Consider the following 22,107-nt stretch of genomic DNA (forward strand, 5'->3'; position numbering starts at 1 on the left):
TCCTGTCATAATCACAGTCTTGTTAAATACTTAAGTCACAACTCTTCCATGGATTGTTGAATTGTTATGAACAGGTACCTATATCAGATAAAAAGTTTAAAATCTTGAAAACCATTCAACCATTCTGTCTTCACACGTTAAAAAAAACTTCAAAATTGCTAATTACATTACATTTGTACTATTCCACATTTGGCCATGTTTTTGACATTTATTTATACATCATCAATAACCTTGAACTCTAGGATTAAAATAGAAACTTAAAAATTATTGGAGTGAGTGAAAATGCAATCTCAAAGAATTAAACAACCTACAAAACACCCTGAAAATAATATTTATCCAAACTTGCAATGTATCTGGAGATAAACATTTTAAAGCCCTAATTCCTCAATGAAAGTTGAAAAACAATGCTCTGTTGACTTTAAGGTATACCTCCTTAATTTAAAAAAACGTTCTCTTCAATATTTTAAATAAGTTGTATAGCTACTATATATTATGCAAGTATAAAGAAAACAAAATTAAAATCTACAATGTTGAATGAAAGAATACATTTTAATAAAACCATCTATAAAATTATGTAAAAAAATGGCCAATTTCTACTCAGAAATAAGGGTCTGTTATATACAGGAAGCAGTGTGTAGATTCTCTTGAAACCAGACGTCAAAAACCAAGTTCTTTTGATCAAAGTGCAAAAATTCAGTTTTGTAACAAAGGGGGTCAAAAATAGTCTGCAGTCTTTCTCTGAAATTTACATATGACACTTTATGAAACAAGTCCTGCTGAATACATAATTTGTTACAGCCCCAGAAGTCTTTTAGCATCTTCACTTTGAGCCATTAAAGCTTCACTCGCATACTTCTGTAAAAGTTCCATTTTCTTCCGTCTTACAAGCGCCTCCTCAATCTATGATGAACGTGAAAAATATTATCAAATTATTCAATGCAAAAATGCAATCCAAATTGAAAAATCATACTAATTGCCTTATGCTGTAAAGCAGAACAATTTGCCACTGTTGAAATAACTCATGGCAAGTCACACATCAAGCACTCATGACTTGCATTTGCCAAAGAATGTCCTCTGGACATTCAGACCCGACTTCAGATGTTCATTCTTATTTTTAATTTTTCAGAAATCAGAACAATGAATAAACATGTCTCCACATATCTCTTCAATGTAACAGTATTTTTATTTGAGTTTTTTTTCCAGTTTCCTTACCTCTTTTTGTGATGGTACAGGAACGTGAGCTATGAATTTTTGCTGGTCTTCCTCTCCTTCCGTCTGTTCCTCACTGTCTTCATCAGACTGAAGAACAAATAAAAATGGATACAGTAAAATCCCTGAAATTCAAGCAATCAGCAAAATAACCATGGAAAATAAACTGGTTTAAAAAAAAAGTGAAAGGTCTATTTGCCAATGTTATGGGCCCAGAGGACCCCAAAACCCAGCAGCAATAGAAGTTCACCAAGACAAATGGCTACTTAAACAAAAGTCATTTTTAATTTTCTTTAAACATAAAAATAGAATCAAACTTTAACTTATTACTATTAACCCCCTTCTAATTCTAAGCGTACGTGTATGTAATGTGTACAAGTTCAGAAAAGTTCTTTGATTCACAGTCTAATCTCACAGTCTAAACTCATCCAAGTTCACTGGTATCAGGCAATTCTTATACCGTGCACAGAATTTAACTTTAATGAATTTTCACCCAAGTTCTGGTGCTTAAAGATAATTGGTTACCGCTCAGGAACGTTCTTGTTGGTTTCAGAGAGAGATTTGTTCCTCGTTGGACACACACAAACTGATCACTTCAGTCACTTCAGTGTCTTGCTGAAGAAACTTGCCCCATCAGGGTTTTCCAAGTGATAACCTCTTCTGCAGGTCACCACAGAGTTCCTTTTGTTTCCCTTATTTCAGGTAAAACACTCTAGCCAGCCATTTCCTCTTGTATGGACCACAGGGTTTTCAATAGGCTGAACTCAGAACTCACAACCCGTCTTCAAAATGTGGTTTCAACAAGCTGCCAGCTTACTATGCTCCAAAAGTTACTGCAGAAAATTTATTCTCTCTCTCTCTCTCTATAACACACAGAGAAAGCCTATTTGGTCTCTTCTCTCTCTCTGCTTGCAAAACCACATGGCCTTCTTAGAACAGCAAACTGCAACTAGACAGGTTGCAGCACTGGAACCAAATTTATGAGCCCACTCATCTGTTGCTTCCAAAACAATAATCCATTACTCCACAACGTGTCCTACTTGTGAAGTCTCTTGAGCTCAGGTCCTTCTATTTGCACCTCCTTATGAAAACCTTTAGCAGAGCTGTTTTCATTGTCTTTACAAAGGCCCTGGGCCCGGAGTGTCTGGTTTGAGCAAAGCTCTTGCATTTTAAATGAGATCAGTTTTGTGGTGCTTGTGTTTGTTTGTGACCTACACTCTAACCACCCCCCACCCACAATCTATCTCCTTCAAAAATATATCTATATACAATATAAAATATGATATAATCCGTCACACCATAAACCACACAACCTCAAGCAACCAAAAAATCCACTTATCCAACATCTACTGATCCCCATAGGTGCTGGATACAGAGGGTTTTACTGTACATTAGTGAAAGAAATCACTGGACATTATACTGTAGGTAATACACATTTAAAGCAATTTTTCTGAACATCTGAAAGTATTGAGATAATAAATCTCCTTCTCAGGAAATATATTAGAAATCAATTTTAAATCCAATGTTTTCTGCTAAAATTTTCACTCAGAGTCAAACCTGGAGACTGCAAATAATAAAAGTGAACGCTGTGCAATTAAGATCTACAAATCAAAATTAAGTGTAGTGATCATTATACTTTATTTCTTTGAACATTCCCATAACCTGCAAAAACTAGTACTCCCTCTTCTGCGAAGGATGTATTTGTGATAAATGTACAATTAAGGTTTCCCAGATCAATTCCTTGGGAAGATAATTTATCCTTGTTTTAAGAGTGAAGGGCCATCTCAATAAAACACACACAATTCCGTCAGAGCTTGATAGTGTAGAATCAAGGATGATATTGTTTTACCTGAATGACTCCTCAGAAATAAGAAATTGGGCAGTCAAGACTGAGACAAGACAAACTGTCTCCATTCAGAGTGCTGAATATTTAGAAGAGATGTGTTGAAATTCACACAATGATATCAAAGACTGAGATCAACTTATTTTTGGATGAAAGGTAATAGTGGAAAATAGGGACTGTTAGAAAGGTGGCAAAAGATCAGCTATGTCTTTATTGAATGGCAGGGAGACGAGAGGGACTGAATGGCCTAGTTTTGCTTTGTTTAAGGTAAGAAATGGGAGAACAGGCCATTTGGTCCATAAATCAACAAGATTATGACTGATTTTCCCAACATAATTTTCCTGCTCCATCTCCATTGTCATAGAACCTGAGTTATACATTTGCTCATGTTTATTGGCTCATCTCACTCCAAACCTTTCCCATCCATAATCTTTGATAGCCAAGAAGTCTATTAATTTTAATTCCGAATTAAATAAATGATAAGTCTCTCTGAATGTTCCTACAATCTGTCAAGCACTCAACACCAAATTAAGATATAAAAATGCTGCCAATTCTGCTATTACCAAAAAAGCTATCTGAACTAATTCCACTTGTCAGCTCTTGGTCTGTAGCCTTGTACATTACAACACATCATGTACTTTACAACACAGCACAACAATCCAGACAGCAAGCTCCAGACTCCGACTGCCTAGCTAACAAGGAGATCTCTTCAACTTCCTTCTATTAGTCTTAATCATTCCTTTTAAATTTACAGCCACTGATTACTACAAAAGACAATATGAACAATGTTTTTTGGGGTGTGGTTGGAGGGATGTAATAAGATTATGCATGGCTTGCTATCAGGTTCCTTGCTGTGTTGTGGGACAGATAAATAACTTAGATTTAAAGAATGGGAGTGTGATTAAGAAATTTGCAGCCAAGGGAAAAAAATACAAGACCCACTAACTAGGGCCTTCAATACACACACAATTAATAATCAATATAATATGTTAAAGCTCCTCTTCTACTGTAAAGCCAATTCCCATCACTCTTCATGATTAAAATTCCTTGGTCCAAGCACTAATTCATTTTTATTCTTTGGTGCTGTCACATGATCATTTTAACTGACATCTGAGTAATAAAACATATCAATTTGGACAACCACTGCATACTTGTGTACAGGTGATAACATAAACGTACAAGAGCATGGTACTGATGGAGACAATTACGTGGACTTTGATATATTTTCATTTCTAACTGTAACAGCCAATGTGGGTATATACCATTTGCTTTAATAGAAATTTTGGAGAGGAGTCACGTGATGGAGTAGTGGCTGGTATGAGAATACCAGCCCTCTCCAGAAAAGAAAGAAAAAAGTGAGGAAAAAACAAAGCCCCAGACACACAAATCACAACAAATAAAAAATAAAGGTGTGGAGAAAATGGCACCAAAGAAAGAAAAGCCAAAAATAACAGGAAGAAAAGAAGAAAGAAAGACGCTGGAAGAGAAAGGTGAAGGCCTTACCTGTACGAAAAAGCAGGGACCCGCCGTGGAAAGAGGAGACCACTCCCTGAGATCAGTGGAGACTCTGCAGGGTCGTGACCCATCGAATGCAAGACTGCAAAGATGGCTCACGGAGCCAAACAGAGGTGCGCAACCGCGCGCATGCGGGATGCGCATGACAAAAACAACACCGACGGGAGGGGGGACCAGCTGTGGAGTGGAACTCTACAGCACAAACAGCTGAGACAGACCCGACAGCAGGGCTCCCAGCGGGAAGATACAGAAAATAATGGGAATGTGAGGGGTGAGAATGAAAAAAGGAAACCAGAGAGACAACAGATAACCAGCCCAGAAGAGGACCGACATCAAGACACCATATAAAAAAAATACCCAACAAACTGAGACAAACAGCCCAACAAGAAAGTCAGAAGAGACACAGATACAAGGAAGTAGAAGACACAACCCCAAGAGCAGACACAGAAGAAGAAGAACGAGAACATCAAGCTCTGCACAGAGAAATAGAAGGTAAAGTGAATGGACAATACGTAGATAAAAAAAATTTTCAAGAATATATGGGAACATTAAAAGAATGGCTGACATGAGAATTTAGTGAAATAAAAAGAAAAATGAAAAGTACAGAAGAAAAAGTGAGTAGAATAGAGCTGGTCATAACAGAAATAGGGAAAAGATTAGAAAAGGTGGAAGAACGAGAAACACCCGTAGAAATGGAAGTGAACGACTAAAAAAGAAAATTGGAAGAAACTGATAAAAAAGTTAAACACAGGAGTTATTAGCTCAGAAGATGGATAAAATGGAAAACTATAATAGGAGAAACAATATAAAGATAGTGGGCCTTAAGGAAGATGAAGAAGCCAAAGATATGAAAGAATTTATAAAAGAATGGATCCCCAAGGCCAGAAATGCAGGAAGGAATGGAAATAGAAAGGGCACACAGAACATTAGCCCTGAAACCACAGTCACAACAAAAATCAAGATCCATTTTAGTAAAATTCCTGAGATATACGACAAGAAAAAATATATTGGAGAAGGCAATGAAAAAAATGAGAAGAAAAAAACCACTGGAATACAAAGGTAAAAAAAAATTTTCCTACCCAGTCAGAAGTTTTGAGCTCCTGAAAAAGAGGAAGGAGTTTAACGCAGCAAAATCGATCTTATGGAAGAAAGGCTATAAATTTATGTTAAGATATCCAGCGGTGCTTAAAATAGTTATTCCGGGGTAGTAAAAGACTGTTCTCGGATCCAGAGAAAGCACGAAAATTTGCAGAACGCCTGCAAGACAGAAAGAGAGATGAAGAGGTGTAACAAGAACAAAGAATGCTGACAAACTTCATTTAAAGAAGAAAAATGATGTATAAGTAAGAACTAAGGAGGTGAAGAAAAGGGAAGAAAGGAAGTAAGGGGGGAATAAAGAGGGTGAGCTTTGTTATATGTGAAGATAAAAGTCTTTTCTGGAGGGGGTTGAGTGGGAGAGAATAACAGTCACTGTGAAATCAGTTGACGCTTGCGAGAGGGTTCGCAATCCAAATGGAAAGGGGAGTTGTGGTTGCCTGGCAAGGGACAAGGGGCAACTCAGAGGTGGGGGTGGGGGGGGGGGACGGGGACATTTGGGGTTAAGGGAATTTTAGATATGGGAATAGTGGAAATATTTTATGTTTTAGAAGCGTTGTCTTAGTGCGTTCAAAAAAAGAAAACTGAAATGGATATGGAGGAAAGGTGGTGATGAGGAAGGGGAACTGAGAGGTAAACAAAGAATGAAATGGCCATGTTGAACTACATATATTAACGGAATACATAACCAAATCAAAAGGAAGAGGCTGTTAAATTTACTGAAGAAAGAAAAAATTGATATAGCATTCATGCAGGAAACACATCTAACTGAAGTGGAACACAAGAAATTAAGGAGAGATTGGATAGGACATGTAACGGCCGCATCATATAATTCAAAATCCAGAGGAGTAGCTATATTGATCAATAAAAATGTACCAATCAAAATAGAGGAGGAAATAATAGATCCAGCAGGGAGGGATGTAATGATAAAGTGTCAGGTATATTCAGAATTTTGGAATTTGCTCAACGTATATGCACCTAATGAAGAGGATCAAAAGTTTACGCAAGATATCTTTTTGAAGATTGCAGATACGCAGGGGAATATATTGATAGGAGGGCACTTTAACCTTAATTTGGACTCAAAGATGGATAAAACTGGAAAAAAGACTAGCAGAAAGAACAAAGTAACCAAATTTATGGTTAAATCGATGCAGGAAATGCAATTTTTGGATATGTAGAGGAGACAACACCCAAAGGAGAAGGAATACTCATATTATTCGAGTAGACATAAAACATACTTATGGATTGACCTGTTCCTGTTGTCAGCCCACATCCAAGGGAGAGTTAGAAAAACGGAATATAAAGCAAGATTGTTATCGGATCACTCACCCGTTATTAGCAATAGAGCTGGAGGACATCCCACCGAGAATGTATAGATGGAGATTAAACTCATGCTACTTAAAAGACAGGATTTTAGAGAATTCATTGAAAGACAAATTAAAATGTACTTTGAAATAAATACAGAATCAGTGAAAGATAAATTTATACTATGGGACGCAATGAAAGTCTTCATTAGAGGGCAGATAAGAAGTTATGTAACTATGAAGAAGGACTACAATCGGAAAATAAAACAATTGGAAAGGGAGATAGTAAGTACAGAAAAAGAACTAGCAACAAGGGAAGATACAACAAAAAGAGAATTGGCGGACAAAAAAATAAAATAAAATATGAAACACTACAAACATACAAGGTGGAGAAGTATTATGAGCTAGGAGAAAAAAAAACACAAAATACTAGCTTGGCAGCTTAAAAGAGAACAAACTACAAGCACGGTATTGGCATCAAGGAAAAAGAACATACAAATTACATATAACCCAACGGAGAACAATGAAAACTTAAAGGAATTCTATGAGCAATTATATCGAACTGAGAACGAAGGGAAAGAAGACAAAACAGATGAGTTTCTAGCTAAAATTGAACTACTGAAATTGCAAGAAGAGGAGCAAAACAAATTAATAAAATCACTTGAAATAGAGGAAATACAGGAAAAAAAACTACTGAACAATAAAACACCAGGAGAGGACAGACTCCCAATAGAATTCTATAAAACATTTAAAGACTTATTAATTCCTCTTCTCCTAGAAGTAATGAACCAGATTGAAGAAACACAAAACATTCCAGATTCATGCAAAACAGCAACAATTACAATAATACCAAAGATGGGGAAAGATTCACTAACATCAGCATCGTATAGACCAATATCTCTACTCAACTCAGATTATAAGATAATAGCTAAACTATTAGCAAACAGATTGGCCGACTGTGTACCAAAAATAGTAAAACTAGATCAAACTGGATTTATTAAGAAAAGACGAACAAGGGACAATATCTGTAAGTTCATTAACTTAATCCATCCAGCCTTTGACAGAGTAGAATGGAATTATTTATTCAAAATACTAGAGGTTCAACCCACCAGAGAAATATATTAATTGAATTAAAGCATTATATAAGGGACCATTGGCGAAGGTGACAGTAAATGGATATATATCAAACCAATTTAAATTAAGCAGGTCAACGCGGCAGGGATGTCCACTATCTCCCTTACTGTTCGCGTTAGCTAGAGAACCCTTGGCAGAACTGATAAGAACAGAAAAGAAAATGAGAGGGATAAAAATAAAAGAGAAGGAATATAAAATCAGTCTATTTGCAGATGACGTCATAGTATACTTAACAGAGCCAGAATTATCAATAAAAGAATTACATAAAAAATTGAAGGAATATGGAGAAGTATCAGGGTACAAGATCAAAGCAAATAAAAGTGAAGCAATGCCAATGAATAATGCGGATTTCACAAAGTTTAAGAAAGAATCACCATTTAAATGGCAAACACAAGCAATCTGATACCTAGGTTTTCAACTAGATAATAATCTAGGCCATATATACAAATTAAATTATCAACCATTAATGAAGAAATGACAAGATGATTTAGAACATTGGAAAGATTTACCACTAACACTGATAGGAAGGGTACATTGCATTAAAATGAATATCTTCCCAAGGATACAATACCTATTTCAATCGTTACCAATTCACCTAACAGAGAAATTCTTCAAGGAGCTAAAGAAAATAATAAGGAAATTCTTATGGAAAGGGGGGAAACTGAGGATAACGCTAGATAAATTAACAGAATGGTACAAACAAGGGGGCTTACAGCTACCAAACTTTAAGAATTATCATAGAGCAGCACAATTAATACCTATCAGATTTTTATCAAACAAGGGAAAAACCAGAATGGACCAGATTAGAGCTAGATAAAATAGGGGAGAAGGTACCTGAACATATACTATATAAGTGGGATGAAAAGTTGGTGCAACATAGGAATTCATCAGTACTGCACCATCTGCTCAACATTTGTAAGAAGATTCACGTAGAAAGGAAAAAAACAAATTACCAACTACCAAAATTAATATTGACGCAAAATCAACTAATCCCTTTCTCAACAGATAACCTTTCCTTTAGAGAATGGGGAGAGAAAAGGGATCAAAAGAACAGAAAATTGTTTTTTAGGAATTAAATTATCTTTTGAACAAATGAAGTACAAATATGGTATAACTCACGGTACAATGTTTGCATACCACCAGCTGAAAACCTACTTGAAGGACAAATTGGGAAGCAGGCTGAGGTTACCAGAAGGAAGCAGTTTTGAATATGTGATTACAGACACAATGATAATTAAAAGATTTATAACAAACATGTACATCAACTGGAAGAGAAAGAGAACGATGAAATAAGCTGTAAACCCAAACAAAAGTGGAAACAAGATCTAAAGATAAAGAATGAAACATGGGAAAAGTTATGCTCCGGAACTATGAGAAATACAATAAACACGAACTTACGCATGATTCAATATAATTGGTTACACAGGCTATACACCACGCCCCAAAAGTTAAATAAATGGGACCCAACAGTATCAGATAGGTGTTTTCACTGTAAGAAGGAAACGGGAACAGTACATAGAATTTGGGCATGTGAGAAAGTGGAAAAGTTTTGGGAAAATCTAAATCAGGTATTAAATAAAATCACAAAAAATAACATACCAAAAAATCTAGAGATCTTTCTTCCAAGTAATACAAGAAATAAAGAACTTGGCCTCGATTTGGATGAAGCACAAAAATTTTTTATTATGATAGCCTTAGCTGTAGCAAAAAAATGTATAATGTCAACCTGGAAATCAGAAGATAGCCTGAGAATACAGCAATGGTTATTAGAAATGAATATATGTATTCCAATGGAAAAAAACCCCCACAAAATTTAAGAAATAACATCACAGTAATTGAACAAATTTGGGAACCGTACATGGAACACAACAGAGAGGTCCTACTGTGGACCTCCACCACCTAAAATGACAGAATGAGAAGAAGACGAAATGAACTGACCCAGTGTGTAAAGTAGATGACACAATTTTCTTGTTTATTTTCATTGTGTGATGACATTGTTTAATGTATTGTATATGTTGAATGCTTAGTGGGAGGGGAGGGGGGTGGGAAGGAGGGAGGGGGGAAATGTTTGTGTATTTTGGTCAATCTGGTTCATAGTGTGAAAAATAAAAAAATTTAAAAAACAGAAATTTTGGAAATGTATTTACCTCATCGTCTTTTACTGCATAGATATTTAATTCTTCCTCTTCCTCTTCTTTAAAACCTTCACTTGCAAGTCGGGCCTCTTTTTCCTCCTTCCATTTTTGTACAGCTTCTGTGATGACTAGAATGGAGAAAAGAAACTTGAAATCTTTGACATTTGTTCGAAATTCATACCCGCAAATTGTTTCTACTTTGCCCTTGCAGAAGATACAAATGCCCAATTTTCGATATAGATCTTCATGTCACAAACTTGGTGCACTATGAAGATGATTACAACTAGCCACTTTGCTCATGGGATATCATGGGAGAAGTGGGCTCTACTGGAGACCCTCATGCAGGATCGATTCACTAGTTCCGAAAGAGGCCAAGAGATCTTCCAGACACACACCAACAAGATGGTGGGTGCAAGGGTGGGTAATGGGTTAGAAAGGAATGGTACTCAACAATAAGAGTCAAACAACACACAAGTTGCTCAATAACCATGTAAAGTCAAGGACTTTGAAAGCATCTTCAAAACAGCACTTCATGCCATTTCCATACCTTGATGAAGGGCTCAAGTTCAAAACTTCGTTTAATGCACGTATCTTGCTCTATAAAAAACACTGTTTGACCTGCTGAGTTTCTCCAGTCTTGTGTTTTTATATTATTCCATTGCACTACCAACTCCACATCTCTTAACACATAACATCATTGTTCTTTAAGTCAGGGATAACTTAAGCTTCAATCACATCATCAGTTATCGCTCCTGGAAGCCTTGTATCCACATAGTAGTTCAACTCTAATCTGAAGGCATTTAGTCAGTTGTAGTGGCAGCTACACCACTACTGAAAGAACATACAACCAGACAGGTGGAGCTCAGTGAGCAGAACTGATTTATTGCAGGCTGCTGGGCTGGACTTATACTCCCAGCCAAGACCTGACTGAGAACCACCCTGAGGACGCTGATGTCACCCGGGCGTCAAGTGGTCCCCCAGCGTGGGCTTCTGAGCCTTGTGCTGAGAAGAAGGGGAAACCCCTGATGACACCACTTTGGCCGGCTGCCCCGCCGCATGGATTACAAGTGGGGCCAGTCCGCCTGTCTAGTGGCATGCCGCCACACAAGCCCCCCCAAGAACCAGTGCCAATGTCCTTTTTAAGCTGGGCAGCCTCGCTTCTTGGGCTGGGACACAATCACTGGTTTGGTGGGGTCGAGGTGCGCTGGCTTCAGCCTGTCCACAGTAAACAGTTCCCCCCTGCTGCCGATGTAGAGCGTGAATGTAGACCCTGAACGCTGGACAACCTTGTACCGCTCCTCGTAAGGTCTCTGCAGAGGTGCCACGGGCGGGCCGCGCCGAATAAAAACATACTCTGCGGAAAGCAGCTCGCTGGGGACACGAGATGAGCGTGTGCCGTGTCTGGGTGGTGGTGGGGGTGTGAAAGAGTCCAAGCGGGCCCGAAGGTGGGGAAGCAGCTTGTACGGCGACCGCTGGCGGTTGTGAGGCGCGTTGATGAACTCACCAGGAAGTGCCAGCAGTGTGCAGCTGATGACGGCTGCAGATACTCCTTGGGCGTGGCCAGGAGCACCCAAGGCAGTTGTCCACCAGTTGGGACCAGTGAGGTGGGCCATATGCCGACTTAAGGTGGCGGTGCAGATGCTCGACCAAGCCCATTGGCCTGTGAGTGGTGCAGGGTAGCTCGATCCCCAACCTGTTGGCGAGCTGTACCCAGAGGTGAACTGAGCGCCCCGATCGCTGGTGAGCTGATTCGGAATGCCGAACTGGGTGATCCAACCTTGCAATAGCACTCGGAAGCAGGAGTCCGTAGAGGCATCTGGCATCGGGATCGACTTGGACCAACGAGTGGTGCGGTCCACCACCGTGAACAGGTAACAGTTGCCCCGGTAAACAGGTAAGGGCCCCATTATATCCACATGAATGTGGCTGAACTGTTCCTGGATGTGCTCGAACTCTTGCACGGGTGCCCTGGTGTGCCTGTGTACCTTGGACATCTGGCAATGGGTGCATGTTCTGGCCCAGCCCGCGATCTGCTTGCACAGCCTGTGCCAGGCGAACCGCTCTGCCACCATCCGGACCGTGGACCTGATGGATAGGTGCGAAAGGTCATGGATGTGGTGGAAGACTTGCCTGCGCTACTGCTGGGGAACCACTGGCCACGGGGTGCCCACGGAGACATCGCACAGGATAGTGCTTCCGCCGCTCGGAGTCGGGACGTCTCTGAACCGCAGGCCGATGATGGCAGTCCTGAAGGCTCGCGTCTCCTCATTGGACACCTGAAGTAATCAAATGGCTACTCAAGTCTATAGCTTGTAACAGGATGAAATCCTTAATTATAGTTTAAGCTATTCATCCTTATCATTACATCCACTCCTCCTCACCCACAGTGTATGGATGACACACTAGAGTACAGAACATGATAATCAGTGGCTCCAGATGACAGTATTTAAACACTGCAGATTTGTAGATCTGGCTGAAATGGAAATGACAGCCACAGACATTAAGTCTGGTTCCAGTATAACAGGCCATGAGAGTGCTTCTAGTTGCAAATAACAAGAAACCTGATACATACAAATGAGCCTGTTTGGAATCAACCCATGAAAAAGCTGTAATTGCCGTGAAGCCATGGGCATGCCCTAACTGCTACTCTGGACTTTGTCAGATTTCAGATTTATTATCAGAGTACATATATGACACATACAGGGAAAACAAAATTACCACTTATTGGTAGAGCAAAAAACTGTACTTAAGAAAATATGTACACATGTAAACATATAAAGAAATGTAAACAATGTGCAATACAGAGAGAAAATAGAAATCAATAAAGTACAAAAGTAAGAGTTATTTAATGAGTCCCTAATTGAGGAGTCTGATAGAGGAGTAGCTGCTGTTCCTGAACCTGGTGGTGAGTGTCTTGGGACTCCAATACCTCTTTCCTGACGGTAGCAACAAGAACAGAGTGTGTGCTGGATAGTCTCGATCCTTGGTGATTCCTGCTGCTCTCTGACTACAGCGCTCCCTGCAAATGTTCTCAATGTTAGGGAGACTTTGCCTGTGGTGTCCTGGGCTGTGTCCACTACCTTTTGCAAATAAAGGAAAAATGTGTCTTTGTCCCAAACAATATGGAGGGCACTGTATTCCTCACAACACTGTGGCTGGAGGATATGGCTTCCTCAGAGCACTTTTCCTGCACTCCCCTTTTGCTCTCAGTTGTACTCTTAAAAAGAATTGCATACTGATACAACCAGATTATTTCATGTGGTGATACACCACCAGCCTACTGCAGGGGAGCAACCTGTGTACCTGCAGGAAGAGCACTGGAGGACAAGGCAACACCTGGCCGGCTGTCAATCAGACGACCTGAATGGACTAAGCCCCACCCGGTCAGCTGCCAATCACCCTCCGGGATATAAGCTACATCCGGCCCCGAGGTCAGTCCCAGAGCCAGCACAGCTACTCTCACAGCCAGCTCTGTGGAAGTTTGTGTGGAATAAAGCCTGTTGAATAGATTTAATGATTTGTGTCTGCTTTTCTGCTCGATAGCACATCACATTTCTGAACTTGGATAGTCTCTAAATATAGTAACAAAGTCTAGAAATTAGCAGACCATTGCAATAAAATGATGCAATAAAACTGCAATCAGCCTCCAATCTGCACATCATTTTTGTTTACCTTAAAGAGGACAGATGAACACCCAATTCATGCTACTGAACACCCAATTCTCAGTACAGTCCATGTTAAGCACATGGCATTAGCTAGCCAGTGTTGAGCTTCAATTTATTAGCATTGTGTCACATCAGAGTGGCATGCTGCTATTTCTGCCAACACAACCTGCTGCCAGCAGATATAAATGTCAAATTCACAACGGCAACTGTTATGATGTTCCTATACATGCATGCACACATTGGAACCAATTTAGCCCCCGCATTAGCCAAACTGAAAAGGACTAAAGAAAATTGGTCATGCCTCAAAATTACCACAATTCAAGACATTACGCTGCCAATCACACATTGACTAATAGAATTTTTTCTAAACTACATTAGGTTAAAACTAATCTGATGAAAGCAAGTCATTTATTAAAATATGACATTTCCTATTTGTAAATAATTTTGCATTAGCCTACCAAGAACAACACAAAATTTACAAAGGGTGTAGACACCAGTACAGTACCTAGTTTAAAATAAAATCATTTATCAACATTGCAGAAAATAACATGGAGTATGTGACTTCATAAACATATTTTTTTTAAAAAATGACAAACACATGACTGTACATAAATTTAATCAGTCACCTATTTCCCAAGAATAAGCATATTGTCTGTGCACATTAGCGCCTTCTCACTGTACCAATATGTACATTAGAATCAGTGGTTCACTTCGATTTAAAAATAGTTTAAAACAGACGGCATCAATTTCAGCTGAGAGAGGAAAGATTTATCAGGGATCTGAGGAGCAGCTTCACATAGAGGGTGGTGGGTAAATGGAATGAGCTGCCAGAGGAAATGATAGATGCGGGGATAATTGTAACATTCAAAAGACATTTAAAAGTTATGTGGATAGGAAAGGTTTAAAGGGATATGAGCCCAATGCAAGCAAAGGGACTAGTTTGGTTGGTATGGAGAAGTTTGGCCAAACGAACTGTTTGCATCCTGTAGAACTTTATGACTGTCGATTTCTTGTTTATGGCTGCAACTAACTTGGACAACACCTAGAACATTTTTATTTGCACACCCTATCAACAACAAAAATATAAACATCTCCAATAGGCATGTGGGCAATTCTAACATTGCAAACAGTAATTTTTTGGATGCTTTGGCAAAATGGCTGCAAAAAGGGCTTGCAGTTGCACATCAAGGCTGTTTCACACATCATACATCTACCATCAAAGGACAACTTGTTTTCTGTGCCATGTACCAGCTTGTACAACTTGTCAAAAGTTGCCAGTTCTGATTGATCATACACATTTGTATACTAAATCCTTTAATTTCTCTCAACATCAAGTATAATTGCATAAAGGAGATTCCAGAGCATATTGTCATCACCATTGCATTGACAAATGATTCAGACATATTATCTCTGCTTTGTATCTCATAAAGGACCTATTTCAAAACCTTTTCAGACTTCCAATAGGCTTTTTCAGGTGCATTTATCGCTAAGAATGTGCCTGAAGAAGCAGAAGCGGCCCTTTAAATTGCCATTCAGGTGGCAGCGTTTAAAGAGCAACGCTGGCCACCTGAAGGACACAGCTGCACAGGATGCGTCTCGGAGCACACTCCGGCTCCTGCCCAGTGTCAGCTGTGATCAGCAGCCTGACCCTTTAACATCCGCTCTCAGCCAGCTGCATTCAGGTGGCTGGGGGAGCCACTGAGCTGAGCTAATTATCCCTCTTGGAGGAGGGTTATCTAGCTCGCCTCAAGAGCACCGCCTGCACATTCAGGCGGCCTCAAAACAGCCGCATATTGCTTAAACATGCAGCTTTACATGTGGGGCAATTGGCCACCTGAAAGTGCCTATAAGCCAAAACTTGACTGAAATAAGCTTTTACCCTTTGCATAACTTTGAATTTAATGAATATCAAAGACAGGGTACATGCTGTATAATCAGCACCAAATCAGTTCCAGAGCTTCTTCTATACACTGTACGGTTGCAGTCAAGACGATTCAGACAAATGAGAAGAGTAATTAAAAGTTAGATGAGCCAAGAATTACCACAATTAAATATAGGACTGCCAGAGTGGCTGCAACGGCAACAGTGCTGCTGGTGTGGACCCAGAACAGCAGAGACACCTCTCTGGAGATTTCAACTACCTGGTTCTAAAGCTGGCAGCTCCATACAAGCTTTGAACAGCCTGTTAAAAGTTGCTGACAGTATTTGCAATTAAAATCCTGCAAGCGCAAGGTCTGTGTCCAAGATGGCTGTGCCTGCACTTGGCAGTAGCCATGAAGGGTTGAGGTAAACATTTTTATTGGTGAGTAACATTTTAATGGTAAGTCTAGTAGTTGTTCACAATGGCAGTGACATCTAGAGTTGAAACTAAGAAGTGCAATTTTCCTCCCTGGACTTGCCATAATCTAGCATGATCACATCCATATCAAGTGAACATATTACAAAGTTGACATAGGTAAGAGATATTCTATCAAATTTACCCTGTCCCAAGCAATACACAATCTCCATCATCCTCTTCTTAGGAGTCTTTCTTTTCCAGGTTTACTAATTGTTTCTAAATAGGGACTTCATTTGTTCACTTAATATACTTTTGATGCAACTAGCTTTGCCTCTATCTCAATGTTTTACAAAATTTTGAGGAAAATAATTGCTCTTGAAATAAACATAGATCAAATTAAACTTGCATTAATGAATTTTTGTATAATAAAGAGATAATTATCATAATATACTGAAACCATACTGAATCTAGCCCATATGAAGCCATTTCATTCTAAGACATCTATTTAGATGTTTACCAATTATGTCAATTAGTTCTATGTGCAATTTTAAAAGTGTATATTAAAGAATGTGCTAGTATTATTACTAAAATGATGCAGATTCCTACATTTAATACTTGGTTCTCCAGTTTTATTTACCTCTTTTCTCAAGCTCTTGTTCTAAGGGTAGAAGGACACCATCATCTTCATCTCTGTAGCCATAATAGTCTGCATCAATATCTTTCATGAGCTCAGCACGAGTTTTCCGTGGTGGGGCAGGTGCTTCAAGTAAACATAAAAGGGCATGCTGTCATTTCTCAAAACAGAAAATTGTATATATATATATATTTATTTCACCAGCTACATATCCAAAAATATTTTCTCCCCAAAAATTTCATTTTATGGGAAAATAAATGCAGTACCATATGTGGACACATGACTTCTTACCTAAACCAATAACCACCTGGATTTTGGAGAATAACGACAAGGTAATTCCATGCCCCTACACTGTTGTTATCAGTGAATGGATAACATCACTTTTTGAATAAAATAATTTTTTGTAACAAGAATGTTTTGTGGGAAAAGTTTTTCTGACTAACCATCTTAAATTTTGATGTCTTAAGCATAAATAGCTGCTCATCAAGTCTGTCTTCAAAACAAAACTATGCATGTATAACTGTCACGTTCAAGTTATTTCAAACCCCATTTTAAAATTAATTACTTAGTTTAAAAAATAATTTCAGATTCTGCCTTAATATCACAAGTATATCCAAAAATTTATAGTGTGCTGATTTTTATTTTGTAGAATTTGGTTTAAAAATTAATGTTACTTCTTAATTTCCTATTTAAGTGATTAGTTGCTCAGTCTCCTAGGTAAAACTGTATCCATTTGTCAGTGTCAATTGCAATGATGTCATCAAAATGACCAACATCCATTGAAATTTGCAAATGAACATGCTTTACAAAACATGAAATTGAGAAAATTAATTTTTTTTTTAATATACATACGCTCTTTTTCAAATAGTTCTCTGACTCCCGGCAAATCTTTTGCTGCTCCAAAATATTTGTATCCTCTATTGCCTGGTACTTCTTTCCCTTCATGATCCAACATTTTTGGTCCAATTTTCTAAATTAAAGAAAAAGGCCTTATAAAATGACATTATTCAGAGAGGAAAAAGATTCTTAAAAGCTGTAAAAGCAACGTATCCACTCCATGGGTTTCCTCACATTAATTAATCAAGTAACCTTAATCATACACTGGTTAAACATTTGCATAAATCAACAGGAATAGAATAACATAGTTTGAAACAAAGCCATTACTGAGCTAAAACCAAATCACAGTATCACAGGACAAAATGCAATTGTGTGATATTTATAGAATCCCTGCTTATAAATGAGTTATATTCTTGAAAACCATAGAACTTGTGTTAATTTAATTGCATGCCCATAAATGTTCTTATTATCTATGTTTATGCCAATCAAACTGTTCAGCCCATATTCCTCTAAACCAGTGGTTTTCAAACTTTTTCTTTCCACTCACATACCACTTTAAGTAATCCCTATGCCATCTTAAGGTGGTATGTGAGTGGAAAGAAAAAGTTTGAAAACCACTGTTTTAATTGTATCTAATTGACTCGTTATCTGCACACTTTCATAACTCCAAAAGAAATGAGCCATTGATAACTTTTTTTTCCAAGCAAAATATTTCAGTAACAATTGGGTCAAGAGCAGTGGTTCTCAACCTTTTCTCCCCACCCTCATACCACCTTAAGCAATCCCTTATAAATCACAGAGCACCAATGGCATAGGGATTACTTTAGGTGGTATGTAAGTGGAAAGAAAAAGGTTGAAAAACCACTGCTCTAAACGTGTCCTTCCCGGGTCCAGTGAAATCTCGATTTAATGTGAACTCGGATATTATGCGATCAGCTAGTGGACACATTCCCCCCCACCCCCTTTGCAGAATTGAAATTGTTTTCAGATCACCTAGAAGACGAAAATCTTTTTCAGTGAAAGATAAGCTTCGTGCACTTGACACAATCAAGAATAAAAGTCAAACCCAATCGCACGCGACCTTGGCATACCTGAATCAACACTTTGTGGCTGGAAATCTCAGGAAGATAAGTTACATGCGTCGCTTTGGAAAGTTGAGAAAGAGGTGGGACTAAAGGCTAAATGCGTGAAGTCAGTCAAAGATGTCAGCCTCGATGACTCCTTGTACGAGTGGTTCATTCAAGCAAGCTCAGAAAGCCTTCCAATTTCCTGGCCTATTCTCAAAGATCAAGCCGATAAGTTTGATCAGCTGATCATCGGAGAAATTTCAGTTCAAAGCTAGCAATGGATGACTAGACTGGTTTAAACACCATCATGGGAGTTCTCAAGTGTTAATATCTGGAGAAATTGGCTCAGCAAATACCCAGTAGAACCAAAAACTCTTAGAAGAAGGTGGCTATGAAGAACAAGTGTAAAACTGTGATGTAACAGGTCTCTACTATAAGATGATCCCAGACCACACATTGTTCAGCAAAGACGACACCCATTGATGTGATGGGTTCAAACAACACAAAGATCGTGTGATGTTGTTTTGTGTTTAAAAAAAACTGGAACACAAGTTAAAACCACTCATGATTGGCAAATTTCGCTCACCTTGCTGTTTCCACCATGTCAACATGAAGTTGCTACTGTTCAAATACATGCATAGCAGCAGTACTTGGATGACCAGTGTCATCTTTGAGGATTGATTTTACATAACCTTTGCCCCTGCTGTCTGCACACATTAGCATAAGCAAAAGCTAGAACCCAAAGCTCTTCTTTAGCTTGACAACTGTCCTACCCACCAACCAGCTGCCAACTTATTAAGCCACGACAGAAAGATCCGAGTTTCTAACCTCCCAAAGAACAGTACATCCAAGATCCAGCCCCTAGATCGGGGATCATCTCCGTGTTTAAGCAGAATTACGGGCGTGAATTAATTCGTCAAATTGTAGACGAATCAACAACGCTGGAAGACTATCTGAAAGCATGATCGTTATGAAGTTTGCCACTTAGGTGGGAAGGGCTGGGCAGCAGTCGGCTTCTCGTGTGTGGAAAAATGCTAGAGAACGGTCTGGGTCCAGCTTTTCATCACGAAAATCCACCAAGGAAGATGATGGTGATGAGCAAGAATTCTACGCCTTCACAGATGAAGAGGTGGGTGAAGCACAGAGGCTGTTTCAAATTAGTACAGTATTTTCACCAGTGGTTCTCTGCCGATGATGAACACCCGACATATGAGCATCTGATCGACTCCAAGATTGTCCGTAACGTTATTATAGCACCAGTTCCCGAACCACAGGAGCCTCCACCCCCCCCACCCCCGAAAGTGTCTGAAGCCACTGAGTACCTGGAGGCCAGCCTACGTTAGCTGGAGACCCAGGATGTGGACCACATAAAAAAAACTCCAGCCCAGAGGCATTTTGGATTTCGCTCACCCCCAGCGACCTGCTGCATTCAGACAACGAACACTCGACTACTTTTTTAAGAAATAAAATGATAATAGTAGGAAATTTTAAAAAGATGATTGCAAATGTGTTCTTTATTTCTTTGAAAATGCTGTTTTCTTGACCCCTATTTAGCACGACCCCGCTTTTTTTGTGATCCGATTTTATGGACCTATTTAGCACGACCCTGCTTTTTTCATGATCTGATTTTATGGACCTGAACCATCGCGTTATAATGGGGTTCCAATGTACCTACCCAAATGTTTTTTGAATGTTACATTTGCCCCCACTTTCTCTGGCACTTCTTTCTATATACCCAACACTTTCTATGTAAAGAAAGTTCCCCTTAGGTTCCTTTTAAATCTTTCCCTTCTCATCTTCATCTTTGTCCTTCAGTTTTACTGTCCTCCTATCCTGAGGAAAAAAGTCTATGATAATTTACCTTGCCTATGTCCCTGATGACTTTATGTACTCTATAAACCCTTTCTCAGCCTCCTAGATTTCAGAGAGAAAAGCGCAGCCACTCATTGTAATTCATTCCCCCCCCATTCCTGGTACCATTCCTGTGAATCTTTACTGCACCCTTTCTAGCCTAATTATATCTTTCCTAAGGCTGGGTGACCAGAAATGCGCATAATAATCCATTCACAATGTTCTTGCTCCTGTACTCAGTGTCCTGACCGATGAAAGCAAGCATGCAAAGTATCTTCTTCACACTTTATACCTGTGTCTCCACTTTCTTGTACTATAACAAACTCCAAAGCCCAACAGGAGTCCCTAATGTTACAGAGTTCTGTGTTGTATATTGGCCTATGTGGTGTGTGGTTTTGTGTTGGAAAGTGACAGTTTGCCTTTAAGAGCCAAGATGAAGGTGGACCGCTGAGAGAGTGGGAGACGGACTGAGCATGTGCAGAAAATGATCTAAAAATTTCTGGACTTGGATGATAAACCACCACTGGGTGGAGCTGTGGAGTGGAAGGAGGCCCAGAGCATGAGTCATGGTCTGGAGGACAGTTTAGAATGTTGGGATTTCAAAAAGGACGAACATTCTGAAGGCAGCCAGAAGGATCCGGACCAAGCCAGTGGTTCCTCTCTCTGCAGCAACAGAAGACAACTTTGAATTTTGTGCTCTCTCCCTCAAAAATCTTTTGGCTTCAGTTTACCAAACAAACAGAATTTTGTTTATGATCTTTGCTTCAGTTGAGAACGAAGTTTTGTGAGTCTTGTGTGTTTTGTGTCAAAGTTTTTCTGTGGGCTGGTTGGAAATATAACTTAGACTTTAATTCCATATGTTATATTTAGGCTGGGAAATTTATTAGTTTTACACTGTTATAGAGATTTGCACAGTAACCAGTGGGCATTGTTATAAAAAGGGGGGGGGGGGGGGGGAGATTTTGAATTAAAGTTTGAAGGTAAATTTTTTCTTAATAAAGTAATTGTTTATCTTTAACCCTGTGTGATGTGCATTCTTTGTGGTTGCTGGGTTGCAAAGCAAAGAGAAAGCTCCTATTAGCAGATACAAACCCTGAACCAATATATCAAATTGTACAATTTCAAATATCGACAACTATCAATGTTCAGAAAATTTGCACGAATATTTAACAAAGTTTTCTATTACTTACTCCATAATCAGGGCCTCCTAGTTCCTTTATTCTGACTTCCCAGTGGCCTTTCTCTCGTAGTAGCTTATTGATTTCATCATTCAGATCTCGTATCCGAAATTCTCCCAAACCAGCTTTAAAGAAGAAAGTGCATTTCCATCACATGAATTTATATTGAAAAAGTGAATTCCTAAAATTGGAAGCACATTAGGAACTTACCATTTTGTATCTGCGCCACCTTTTTGGAAATTTCACTTATAATCTATAAAATAAAGATTTAGACATTAAATAGTGATAGCTGTGAATATTATATGTGTATGTAACAAACCTATTCTTGCAAATGACAAGTCTAATCATTTCTCAAATCCTTA

At 38.9% G+C, this 22,107-nt stretch overlaps 1 protein-coding gene across 1 annotated transcript in view; it reads right to left on the minus strand.

The window, feature by feature from the left end:
• Positions 1-530: 530 nt before the first annotated feature.
• Positions 531-22,107, minus strand: part of isy1 (ISY1 splicing factor homolog) — a 31,778-nt gene continuing 10,201 nt past the window's right edge. The window contains exons 5-11 of the mRNA XM_069939821.1: positions 21,956-21,998; positions 21,758-21,870; positions 17,665-17,782; positions 16,816-16,938; positions 10,248-10,363; positions 1,213-1,299; positions 531-900 (exon numbers count right to left, since the gene is read on the minus strand). Coding sequence (XP_069795922.1) covers positions 793-900; positions 1,213-1,299; positions 10,248-10,363; positions 16,816-16,938; positions 17,665-17,782; positions 21,758-21,870; positions 21,956-21,998 — 708 coding nt within the window. The 3' untranslated portion in view covers positions 531-792. The remainder of the gene's footprint in view (positions 901-1,212; positions 1,300-10,247; positions 10,364-16,815; positions 16,939-17,664; positions 17,783-21,757; positions 21,871-21,955; positions 21,999-22,107) is intronic.

The sequence above is a fragment of the Narcine bancroftii genome, chromosome 5 (assembly GCF_036971445.1).
Source record: "Narcine bancroftii isolate sNarBan1 chromosome 5, sNarBan1.hap1, whole genome shotgun sequence".
In the NCBI taxonomy this organism is placed as follows: Eukaryota; Metazoa; Chordata; class Chondrichthyes; order Torpediniformes; family Narcinidae; genus Narcine; species Narcine bancroftii.